This window comes from Manis javanica, chromosome 10 (genome assembly GCF_040802235.1).
Source record: "Manis javanica isolate MJ-LG chromosome 10, MJ_LKY, whole genome shotgun sequence".
In the NCBI taxonomy this organism is placed as follows: domain Eukaryota; kingdom Metazoa; phylum Chordata; class Mammalia; order Pholidota; family Manidae; genus Manis; species Manis javanica.
This window is the reverse complement of record NC_133165.1, coordinates 86522147-86535362: the sequence shown is the minus strand read 5'-3', so window position 1 is coordinate 86535362 and position 13216 is coordinate 86522147. Positions and strand designations below refer to the sequence as shown.

The following is a 13216-nucleotide window of genomic DNA, read 5'->3' as shown; positions in this document are numbered from 1 at the left end:
TAATAAGCACTAAGTGATTCTGATGCAGGTGGTTTGGGATTCCACACTGAGAAAAACTGATCAAACTTTCCAAAAAGAGACATCGCTTCAGGATTTTCTAGGCTGCCCCAGGCACGGTGGAGTTAGCCCTTTACATTATTATGCAGAACAGTGTCAATGCCTGGCCAGGAATCAGAAAGGAGGGTCCATTTCTGAGTCATCTATCTTATAACCCTTCTTCCCTTAGTTACACAAGGACCAGCAAAAGCTTTGAAAAGGCTGCTTTAAAGAGCCTTAATGGATTCTTCCACAAACCTCCACCCTCCCTGGGCTGAAAAACAGGAGGTGGTTGTTTTTCCAGTTACATAAGTGAAGAGCACAACACATAGTAGATGTTCGATAAAGGTCCATAAAAAAGCTGTAATCAGCCTAGTGAACTAGGACTACGCGCCTCAGCAGAAAGAAGCACCATTTTTCTCTAAGGCCTCAGTGCACAGCTCACCCATCTGTACTACAGCACTTACCAAGCTCTACATTAAAAGCTCCATTTTCCTTTCAGTATCTGTCTTGCCCTGGCACATTAAAAGAGTTTATCAGCCATCATCTTTGGCTTCTCCCTCTGCTTCATTTCAACATTTTTTAATACCTTTATTAAGGTATAATTGACACAAGAGAAACTACATGTTTAAAATGTATAATTTGATGTTATGACACACGTACACATCCATGAAATTGTCACAATTGTTAAGCAGAAAAAAAGACCTGAGAAGGTGGAGGGAGAATAGGCCAGTAAACCCACTAAAAGGGACTCAAAGAGTTAACCAGATAAAACTAGAGAGCCAGAAGGCCTCACAGAGATAATGAGTTAATCAGCTGAAACTCCAAAGGCCAGGAGCAACTTGGAATGTTCGGATATTCCCCAGGTAAAGAAAAGTATCGGAGCGCAGCCCATGTCTCCATCCTATCAATTACAGCATGCCATTGTAAAATCTACTTAGCCTGCAGGAAGGCCCAGCTTATTCTTTAACTTAATTTATATGCTGTTTTTAATTCCTCCTTCAGCCCTTTATCAGGAGAGGAGACAGACCTTGGAACTGTAAATATACCTATGTGAACAAAGAATGCCAGAATCCAGACCCACATAGTCACCTAAATAACCCTATTCTTAAGACAAAACTCCAAAGGAATTATAAATCACCCGCATATATCATACCTTATGCTGACTCTTACCTAAAAAGCCCTTAAAACTCCAGACTCTAAACCCTTAGGGGCACCTCCTGAGGTGGCCCAAACTCACCTTTCTTGGAGTGTGTCACTCTCTCAGTCTTACTCCAGATAAGTAGGGAGGGGCTGCTGAGAGCTGTGATTTGGGCTTGCAAGTTCTCAAAGCCTAGGTGACCCGGACAGAACTGTCACTATGTGATCATGCACTTTAGTAGCCTGCCTGAAAATCTCCTTTTTTTTTTGCCTCTGGGAAGTCCTCAGAACATAATTTCCCTCCATCCAGTTCTCTGTGGCTCCCCCACATCCTGGGTTGGCAGGGACTTAGTTCCCATACTGTGCAGAGTCAAGCAGACACTGGAAGCCAGATGACACTGGCTTTAGGAGTTGGCAGGGGATTTGCCCTATGCTGTGCAGCAGTTCAATGAGCTTCCCTTTCCACCCTCTATTTTCCTTTTCTCTCTGCTTTATTCAAGTAAACCTGCCTTTGTCTACCTTGACTCTGGCCCATTTCTCCCTTGGATTCAAATGAAATTTTTATTCTGCTTCACTACTGTGTCTCTGTTGCGACAGGGACAAGAACTGAGAACAAAACTCAATCCCCCTAATACAGTCAAGGTAATGAACATATGCATCACCTGCAAAAGTTTTCTGCAAGTCCATCTCTTACCTTCTGTTCCTCCTCCTCTCTTTACACAGGTAACCACTGATCTGCTTTTTATCACTATAGATTAGTCTGTATTTTCCAAAATGTGATATGAATGGAATCCTACAGTATGTGCTCTTTCAGTCTGATTTTTTTCACTCAGCATAACTGTGATTATCCATGCTGTCATGTGGATCCAAAGTTCCTTTTTAGTCTCTTTATTTTATTTTATTCCTTCTTATTATACGGCAATGCCACAATTTGTTTATCCATTGACCTGTTGGTAGACATTTGCATTGTTTCCAGTTTTTGGCTATTACAAATAAGCTGTTATAAGTCTTTGTGTGCCCATATGCTTTCATTTCCCTTTGGTCAATAGGAGTGGAATGGCTGGATCATATGGTTATGTGTATGTTTAACTTTTAAAGACCATGCCATACTGTTTTCAAAGTGGTTGTACCATTTTACACTCTGACCAGCAGTGTATGAAGCTCTACACCCTCTCTAACACTTCAAATGGTCAGTCTTTTTAATATTAGCCATTTTAACAGGTATGCCAATATTGGTTTAATTTTTATAATTGGTAAGCATTCACATGGTCCAAAAACTTAAAAAAAAGTAAAGGTACATAGTGAAAGTCTTGTTCCCACTTCCGTTTCTCTACGCCACCTGGTAACCACGTTCATTGGTACCTTGTGTATGTGTCCAGAATTTCTTTATTCAAATACTAATGAATGTCCTTGGTTTTCATGCTCTTTTATACAAAAAGCATCACACTCAGTTCTCTGTTCTGAACCTTTCTTTTTCTTATTTTTTATTTAAAAAATACTTTGGGAAGCTTTCTCACTCTTTGTTACAAACACACAGTATTTAAGTGTATGGATGTACTAAGATTTATTTTACCAGTTCCCTATTAATGGACATATGGGTTATTTCTAATCTTTTGCTATTACAAACAATGCCATAGTGATTAGTCTTTTATACATAGTGTTGACCATGAGTGCAAATATATCTGCAGGAAGTGGGTAATTTGCAATTTTGATAAATATTGCCAAATTAACCCTATAAAAGAGTAATACCAATTTATATTCCCACCATCAATAAATTAAAGTGACTGTTTATCCACAACCCTGCAAACAGAATAAGTTAGTAAACATTTGGATTTTGCCAATCTGATAATCGTATCTGTGTGGTTTTAATTTGCATTCTTCTTAAGAGTGAAGCTGAACATCTTTTCACATGTATGAAAACCATTTGTACTTCCTTTTCTGGGATCTGCAAATGTGATTTGCTGCTTTTTCTAATGGTTGCTCAGATACTTACTGATTCTAGTTCTTTATATGAAGGGGGTTTGGCCTTTTGTGATACAAATTGCAAATGTCTTTTTCCAAGTTGTCATTTGTCTTTTGACTCTGGAATTTTCATCCTTAAAATTAATCCTGGACATGAATCCAAATTTTAGTCCAGTTGTTTCTGCCTCCTAAATGTTTCTGAAATCCCCCCACTTCTTTCTACCCAATTGCCCCTTCCCCAGGCCAGTGTGCCATCATCCCTCACGTAAATCACCACACTGGCAATCTGACTTGTCTCCCAGATACATCTCCCTCTTGCCCCTTTCTAATCTAGTCTACATTCTGTAGCCTCTTCACTAGTTCTAACTTCCACTCACCCTTCAGATTTCATCTCAGACATCGCTGCCAGCAGGAAGCCTTCCCTGAGTAGAAGATATTAGGTACATCACCTATGGGTTCTCATATTGCCCCATATTGTCTTTATGTCAGCATTAATCACAATCTATTATGATCATCTGTTTACTTTCCTGGCTCTCCCATTAGGTAGACTGTTCCAAGATGGTAGGGGCTAAGCCTGCTTCTGCACTACTGTTTCCCTACTGTCTATCACAGAGTATGGCACATAGCAGATACTCAGTATGTACTTAAATTAATTCAAGAAGGGATGTTTGATAAATGAACATCTTTATCCCACTGGGCAAACCAGGAGAATGAAAAACACAGAGGCTCTTTAATCCTGTCCAGTAAAGTTGCAGTTGCTCTTTAATCCCACCTGCCAGAGAAAGCAGCAGTTTACAACCCTTCCATTTCTTTTTTTAAAAGTTGATACACAATCTTATATTAATTTAAAATATACAACACAGTGGTTCAACAGTTACCCATCTTATTAAATCCTCATCCCCACTAGTACAAGCTACTATCTGTCAACATAGGAAAATGTTACAGAATCGCTGCTGTCTTCTCTATGCTATACTACAAATCCCATGAACAACTGACATTATGATTGAGAATTTTTGTGCCCTTTTATCCCCCTCACTCTTCCCACACACCCAACCCGACCCTTCCCCATGGTAACCACCAGTACCTTCTCAGTGTCTGAGTCTACTGCTGTTTTGTTCATTCTGTTTTGCTTTGTATTTATATTCCACAAAGAAGTGAAATCATATTTGTCTTTCTGTGTCTGACTTATTTCACTGAGCTTAATACCCTCTAGCTTCATCCATGTTGTTGCAAATGGCAGGATTTCTTTTCTTTTTATGGCTGAATAATATTCCATTGTGTGTATGTACCACATCTTCTTTATCCATTCATCTAGGTTCATCTTAGGTTCCTTCCATATCTTGGCTATTATAAATAATGTGGCAATAAACATAGGGGTGCATATATCTTCTTGGACCAGGAATTTTGTTTTCTTTGGGTCAATTCCTAGAAGTGGAATTATTGGGTGTAAGTCTGGGGAGAGGAAATCCTGGGGCAAAATACCTCTAAAACCGAAATCAGTCAAAGGGAGAAATAAAGTTTAAAACCTATTTATTGAAGTACAGGTCTGTCTCTCTCTCTCTCTCTGCTCCTGAAGAAGCAAGCCAGCAAGCAAGCCAGCAAGCAAGCCAGGCCCTCCCTTTAAACTCTCAGGTTCAGACACACCCTTTGGTTGCCCAGGTAATTATCCATTGACATGGAGACAAGCTTCTCTTCACCCCTGAGGATATGCAAATGCACTAAAGCCAGGTGAGAAACTCTGGAAATGTTACAATTTTACCCACTTTGGGTCAAATGGTATTTCTATTTTTGGTTTTTTTAGGAACCTCCATACTGCTTTCCACAGCAGCTGCACCAATCGACATTCCCACCAACAGTGTAGGAGGGTTCCCATTTCCCAAATCCTCACCAAGACTTGTTATTTCTTGTCTTTTGGCTAGTAGCCGTTCTGACTGGTGTGAGGTGATAGCTCATAGTGGTTTTGATGTGCATTCCCCTGATGATTAGCAATGTGGAGCATCTTTTCATGTGCTTGGTGGCTATCTGTATTTTTTTTTTGGATAAATACAGGTCTTCTGCCCATTTTTTAATTGGATTATTTATTTTGGTGTTAAGGCATATGAGCTCTTCATATAATTTGGATGTTAACTCCTTATCAGATAAATGGTTTACAAATATATTCTCCCATACTGTACCAACCCTTCCCTTTCTCTTGGTAATGTTACCTGGCTCTGCCTGGCTTGCGCTATGCCCAGGTCCCAGGGTGAGAGGCAAAATACCTAATGTCCTGTAGAGGAGGCCCTGGCCAATCTGCGGGCAGTTTGCCATAGCTGGAGGTGGGTCCTGGAGGCTTCCTGGGTGTCAAGAGTTAACCCTAATCTCTGGACCAAGGAGAGATCCTGGCCGGGGGAAGGAGTGTCCAGTGGAGGGCTAGAGCAGAGCAGGGTACTTGGGGAGAGGGCTTGGGGTAATGGCTTTTTACCATCCAGTAGAAGTATTTGTATTTTCAACATCTGGTAGGGCCAGACCAGAATTTACAGCCTGATGATCAGTTCTGCCACTTCCTCTCTGTTCTTCCCATGCTTCTCTTTGATCTTTTCCTTTTCTAAAACAGTTTAGATTTAGAGCTGGAGGTGACATAAGGACTGTGTGACTTTTTGGCAGATGATGAAACTGATAGCCTTGGGAGGCAACAGATTAAAAACAATGTAAACAGATTAAAAATGCCTGCGTAGTCAAAGCAAACCTGAGTTTGAACACTGGCTCTGCAGCTGTGTTACTTAGTTCAGCTACTTAACCTCTCTGAAATGCAGTTCTCTTACCTGCACCTTTCCTCAGAGTCTGCTCAAGACATTAAATGGGTATCTGTAAGGTAACTGGTGCAGTCTATGATCCATACATAGTAGGGAATAAATAGGAGCTGAATGGATGAGGACCAAAGTCAGCTAGCTGGTGACAGCCCAGAATCAGTGTCTAGATTTAGGGTCCACCTCCTACACTCATTGACATGGACTGCTATAGTCAACACAATTTCAGAGTCCCTAACTGAGGACCCAAAAAGAGAAATACAGGAAGTTTCCTTTCTTAGATTCACTTCTTTATTTGCTGAGGTCCTGAGCAGAAATTCCCCAGGGTTTGGGTTGGGATAGATTAGTGACCTCTCCAGTTTCAGGCTTTGGGATGGAATCAGTTTAGGATCTCTTTTGAGACAGTTTGGATGCAGGAAAGAAGACTTGCCTGATCTGACCTCCAAGGATTTATTCATTCATTTACTCACCAATTACTGATTGCATACCTCATGCAAAAAGAAATGTATAAGGGCCTGGGGATAAAAATTTATTAAAAAAACCTTATTTTTCAAACTGAGGGTCCTGACTTGTTAGTGGGATATGAAATCACAATCAGAATTGAAAAAAATAAATAGAAGAGAATAGAGAATACTACAGCACATTGTAAACAGAAGGACAAGTATTAGATCAGTAAAGTTATATATGCTTATAAATGTGTGGGCTGGGTCATAATCTGAAGTGCAATACTGTGGATTTTGGAGAAAAAAGTTTGCAAGCCTCTGCACTAAAAAGTGAGCTTCAAAAGCGAGGTCTTTGTTTTGTTTTAGAACAATGCCTAGCGTTTGTCAGTATTCTACAAATGAGTGAAATGTCTAATACTGTGTTGCCTTCAAGAAGATTAGAGTCAGAAATACAAGAAAAGGTAAATAACATAGGCTTAATAGTATTTATAATAACACTATTATATAACAACATATAATAATGATAATATAACAATACTATTGTAATACTGGTCTTAAAGTTTGAACCAAATTAATAATGTGAATATAAAGGGAAGAAAACCTAAAAGAACTCCAAAGACAAACAGTCCTGGAAATTGGACTTTTGAAGTATTTTAGTCATTATAGGCAGTGTGAAGTGGTAAGAACAAAACAAAAACAGACTTGGGAACCTGGGGCAAGGACACAAGACCTGATTCTGGACAAATCTCTTTACTCAATTCTCTCTTTTGAAAAACAGGAATGCTCAAATAAGCCCTGTCTCCACACAGGGTTCTTGTGAAGACCTCAGAAAAAAAGGGCATTTTAAGAGCGCTTTGCAAACTGTGATACAATACTGGAGATGAAAGCAAGCGATTCCTGAGTTGGAGTGAGTGGAGGTCTTTTTAGTGGCTTAATTAATAGGCAGATATTTATAAGGCTTCTATTTGTTTACTGAGGACTTTTATTTCCAAAACTTTCCCTTTCAGATGTTTTTCTAATATCCTTACTACAAGATAGAAGGTAAACTCCATGAGAGAGTAGTGTCGGGCTGTTTTGTTCAGCTCCATCTCTCTATATATAGCACGTACTCGGTAGATATTTTAAAATGAAGGATGAAATGAAAAACTTAATTGCTGCCTTCAGGATGACATCTTCGCTCTTAAGAACAGTTAGAGGCAAAGCGACACAGAAAGGAATATACACAAAGCACCACACAGGTAACCTGTAACAGGTGCCAAAGGAAGAGCAGGGTCATAAGCACTCTCTGGATACCGAGTGTGCCCGTTTTAGTAATAGCATGGCCCTCCCTTTTGGTGATAAAGACAGCGACACAGAAGTAAATACCGAGACCCTGTCGGTGGAACAGACAAGGCAGAAAAGATTCGAGCGATGGTCTAATTCAGAACAGGGCAGATATAAGCTGGACTGGTAAAATACATCTTTGTGGAGCTGAGGCTTGTGTTGGGTTTGGCAGAAGGGGAACTTGATAGATCAAGACTGGGTGCGCATTCCAGGCAGAGAAATTTGTAGAAATCTATGCTCCTCCTTGGATGGTTAAGGTGAGGTGACCTTGAGTCGATGCGTGCAGATAGAAAATGATTTCGGGGAAGAGTTTAATGCTTCTGCTTCCGCGTGCCCAAGAGAGAAAAAATTTTGTTTAAAGACAATTACCTGCATTTGGTTTACTTCCAGTTGAGGGACAGGAGCGGGGTAGGTGGACACGACCCAGCGGGAGGAGCCAACGCGAGTGGGCGGGATCATGCGGGCCTTCCCTACAGCTACTGGAGGCCCGGCAAAGGGGCGGTGTTTCCGGTTGTGGCGGCACTCAGGCGTCGGGTGACGCTAGGCGCACGACTCGTCACGTGACACGGAAGTGACTACGAACAGGAAGAGGACGAAAAAATAACCGTCCGCGACGCCCAGCCGAACCGGACCCGCAGCCACCATGAACAGCAAAGGCAAGGACAGGGAGCGGCAGAGGCCGTCGTGGGGAGTACTGCTGGTCCGGAGCGAGCGAGCCCGGGATTCAGGGTCACCGAATGCCAGGTTTGGGGAGAGCTGCGCCGCGCTCCTGGGCCATCTGCAGTCCTGGGGCCTGCGCCAGACGCCTTCGTCATCCCCGAACTACGGCTGCTCGCTCCCTCCCTCCCGGCCCTTTCCCCCTTAAACTCTGTGGCGCAGTTTGGAGCTGCAGGCTCGGGGTTGGGGGGTGGGGGGTGGGGGGGGGGAAAACCCTTCTCATGATGGACATCTGCGGGAGCAAATGGAGAGCTAGAGTAGGGATTTGGGCAGGCCAATGGAGAGCTTGCGGGGGCGGGGCACCGCGCTCCTGATCCGCAGGCTGGGCCTCGGGCTTAACTGGTGAGGTGCCGGCGCTTGTTGACCGGCCTGCAGGCCTGGATGGTCTCTTTCCCCTTACTTTTCGCTGGCGGCCTGAACTACTCGCGGTTCCTGTGATCGTACGTACCAGTGTGTTTGTCAGAACAAAATCCTCGCCTTCTCCCTTCGGGACGTTCCCCTCCACTCTCTGTATGGTCTCAAGGTTCATTTCCAGCATTCCCTCCTTTTATTTGGAAGTCGACCTTGAGTAGGAATCTGTGAGATAAATAATCTAAGCACCGTTATTCACGAGGTCTTGAGCAGTTGCAGTCAGGCCTGTGGAGACCACCCAGGACAGAGGCAGGATGTACCCTTGAAGCATTGTCAAGAACGGGTGCCTAGACCTGCCCTGCATTCTGGTAGGAACTTGGACCCAGCTAGACTTTCCCCTTACACCAGTTGGCTAGTGGAAAGAGCACCTCTTCTGGCCAGTGTCTTTGGTTATAAGAGTGCAAAGGGAACGCTAGTTTCTTGGCTTCAGGAATCGGGCCCTGCAGGGCAGTCTGATTCAAATTATCTGCCTGCTCCCACTAGGTTAGCTACCCAATAAGCCTGCCCCATTTTGGTATCTGTGTGTGTGGAAGGCAACACACATTTTCTCTTGTTTTCCAGGTCAATATCCAACGCAGCCAACCTACCCTGTGCAGCCTCCTGGGAACCCAGTGTACCCTCAGACCTTGCATCTTCCTCAGGCTCCCCCCTATACTGATGCTCCACCTGCCTACTCAGAGGTGCTTCCGGTTTTCTAGAATTGAACTAAATATAAATACTCTTGGAATCACATTTTCAGTCTTGTGCTAAGTCTGACTCCACATATTTACACTTCACAAACAGGAGTGTTCACATGAACAATCTAAAACACTGTTACAGTTCAGCAATTTCTGGTTGGGTTGAGGATGCATTATCTGATTATTTTATGTTATTTGGCACAGGCTGAGGTTCAGAAGATGAGTTTGCATTTGTTGAGGCTAACATTAGCTATTGTAGGACCTGATCTAGGAGACAGTTGAGTGGCAATGGAAAGGCAACTTGTGTAATTCAAGAGTCTGATTTACAGAATGAATTGATTCATTGAAGAGATCTGAAATAGGAATGTCATAATGTAACACATTACCTTCTCTTCTGCCTCCTCTAGCTCTATCGTCCAAGCTTTGTGCACCCAGGGGCTGCCACAGTCCCCACCATGTCAGCTGCATTTCCTGGTGCCTCACTGTATCTTCCCATGGCCCAATCTGTGGCTGTTGGACCTTTAGGTTCCACAATCCCCATGGCTTATTATCCAGTTGGTCCCATATATCCACCTGGCTCAGCAGTGCTGGTGGAAGGAGGGTACGATGCAAGTGCCAGATTTGGAACTGGGGCTACTGCTGGCAACATTCCTGTGAGTATGACCTTGTCAGAAAAAACTCAGCCCTTGTGTATTTTAATTTTCTGAAATGACTATATACTCATCTTTTTACCACCCCTGGATAATAACGGTATTGGTGTTAACTACTGACATCCATTAGTCAGGCAGAAAGCAGTTGAGGGGGCAGAACTGTGTGGCAAGTTAGTAGCATCTGGCACATTCACTGGGGTCTGAGGTAATCAGATTCCTTTGTTTTCCTGTCTGAACAGTCCCGCCTGCTTTTTTATTTCACTTTGGTGCTGGTCTAATAACATTCCTTAAGTATTTACTTAATATTTGCAATCAGCATGGCTTGTGTCAGGACCACAGTGATTAAAAAAAAGAATGCATAATCCCTATAGTGTTTAGATAGATACTGGGATTTTAGTTGTCTCCTGCTTATTTCCCCTATGCATGGGAATTAAGAGGACCAAAGGATCCCTGCCAGGGCCATCCACTTAATGACCACATGTTAAGAGATGAAGTGAGAATGGTGTCATTAGGTAGCCTTCAGATTACCTAGTAGCCACTTGAAAACTGTCAAGGACCCTGTGATATAGGGCTGTGGACTTGGCACCCCACCCCCATTTTTGGACTGAGTGGGAATGATTTTCTACTCTGAAAATGCCTATGGGTGTGGACTGTCCATGTTCAGAAGGTATCCATAGGCTTACTTTTGCATCTGGAACCCTTGAATGAGTGATAGGTGTCCTTCCCTGTTTGCCACTTTGGGTTTACAGAGAATATAGGCCTGCTTTACAACCCAAATTCGTGGCAGAACTAGCTTTCAGGTGCTGTTGGTTAGCGCATTGCCATCTTCCTGATGGATCCTGTTTCACCTGTGCCCCCTTCCCTTCTACCAGCTGCCCTGTGCCTGATCAACCTTATCTTTTCCTTGCAGCCTCCACCCCCTGGATGCCCTCCCAATGCTGCTCAGCTTGCAGTCATGCAGGGAGCCAATGTCCTCATAACTCAGCGGAAGGGAAACTTCTTCATGGGTGGAACAGATGGTGGTTACACCATCTGGTGAAGAACCGAGGCCACCTCTATGCCGGGAAAGACATCACATACCTTCAGCACTTCTCACAATGTAACTGCTTTAGTCATATTAACCTGAAGTTGCAGTTTAGACACATGTTGTTGGGGTGTCTTTCTGGTGCCCAAACTTTCAGGCACTTTTCAAACTTAATAAGGAACCAAGTTATGGTAGCAGTACCTCCCTAAAGCATTTTGAGGTAGGGGAGGTATCCATTCATAAAATGAATGTGGGTGAAGCAGCCCTAAGGATCTTCCTTTAATTCCTCCGGAGTAATACTGTACCATACTGGTGTTTGCTTTTAGTAATAAAACATCAAATTAGGTTTGGAGGGAACTTTGATCTTCCTAAGAATTAAAGTTGCCAAATTATTCTGATTGGTCTTTAATCTCCTTTAAGTCTTTGATTTATATTACTTGGTATAAATGAAACGCATTAGTCGTCTGCCTTTTCCTTTGCATCCTTTGCCCCATGCCCCACCCTCAACCCATCTTGTATTCCTTTCTACCAATCTCCATTGAATCAATGGTGCAGGACAGAAAGCCAGTCAGACTAATTTCCTTCTCTCCTTGCACTTGTTCCCACTTGTCATCTTTTAACTAGTCTTTCACAAGGATCCTCTGAAACCCCCTGTGCGCCCCAAGGACAGACCCCATTACTTCTGCTTTTGCATCTCCTCAGGCAAAAGTGGAGGGTGCCTCTTGGACCCTCCTCATAGGTTGTCTCAATATATGAATCAAACCCAAATTTGCTTTGGTGCCAGAAAAAACAGCTTTGTTAGAACAAAGGATACCAGTGCAAGCTGTACTGTAAACAGCAGTTTGGTTTAAAATGTGAGGGCAAAGAGGGAGGATACATTTCAAAAGCTAATGACTTTAGAGTCAAATTAAGGGGAGTTTCAGATGAAAAATTGGTTACCATTTGTTGTCATTGTCTGATGCAGCCACTGGTGGCTCCCAAGAATTCCTAAGCTGGGTTAATGGGGTCATATTGTGAATGCCTCACTACAGAATGACTTGAGTCCAGTGAAATCTCATTAGGGTTAAGTATATTTCAGGGATCCTTAATATTTTGATTGTTTTTGGAAATTGGGTTTTATTTTATAATTTCAGTTCATCTAAATTTTGTGTTCTGTACATGTGATGTTTGACTGTACCATTGACTGTTATGGAAGTTCAGCGTTGTATGTCTCTCTCTACACTGTGGTGCACTTAACTTGTGGATTTTTTATACTAAAAATGTAGAATAAAGACTATTTTGAAGATTTGAATAAAGTGATGAAGTTGCATTACACCTCACTTCAAGGATTCTTTACTCAGCTTGTCTTCAGGTTTCTTCCAATACATGTTTTATATTCACCTAGACTTCGGATAGGTACTGTTGTTACTGTGTTTAATGAAGCCTTTGAAATAAATGCAGGATGACAAGGCTAAGATTTGACCCATTTTCACAAGTTCCATTCTAGATGTTTAACTTCATTTTACTAAGTGTTCACATTCTTAAAAGCCTATTATGCCAGAAGAATTCAGAACATAAACTCAGAAAAAAGGGAATGACTGATCTCTTGCCCTACAGTTTGATTTGAGAAAAATGTTTTAGTATAAAATTTGTGTGTGGAGAAATACTGAAAACTGGAATCTAAGCTGCCAAGATTGATTCCTCAACTCTTGGGTGGACTTAGCCTGGACAATGTTAGCAATACATTTAAGACCTTAAAGGAGATTCAGGATAATTCTGACGTAAACAATATCTGGGGAGCTAATGATTTCTACCAAAACACTGCTTTTTAAAAATACCTCATTTTGAGACTAAGATCCAAGAAGCTTCTCTGGGCTTGATTCACAGGACACTGGTAGGGAAAGTGGGAGGTAGACTGCTCCTGGTTTTCCCTGTGTGCACATAAAATGGCCCTGGGAAATTCTGGCCCCTGCCAGGATGGAGGCTAAACCAATTCATCTTCCAGTATGTATTTCCAAAGATACTTCTCTGGGACAACTTTTCCAGGACCATCTTTCTCTTAAATCCC

General features: G+C 42.4%; 1 protein-coding gene across 3 annotated transcripts; it reads left to right on the top strand.

The window, feature by feature from the left end:
* The first annotated feature begins 8208 nt into the window (after positions 1–8208).
* DAZAP2 (DAZ associated protein 2) lies at positions 8209–12488 on the top strand. 3 transcript variants are annotated; one of them, XM_017667787.3, is made up of 4 exons: positions 8209–8346; positions 9380–9498; positions 9903–10071; positions 11056–12488. In XM_017667787.3, exons 1-4 carry the CDS (start codon positions 8334–8336, stop codon positions 11376–11378), a joined length of 624 nt encoding a protein of 207 aa, XP_017523276.1. In that variant the 5' UTR covers positions 8209–8333; the 3' UTR covers positions 11379–12488. The 3 variants fall into 3 exon arrangements, with proteins under 3 accessions (XP_017523276.1, XP_017523261.1, XP_017523268.1); XM_017667772.3 differs by having other exon boundaries at positions 9903–10148; XM_017667779.3 differs by having other exon boundaries at positions 8305–8434; positions 9903–10148.
* The last annotated feature ends 728 nt before the right edge of the window (positions 12489–13216 follow it).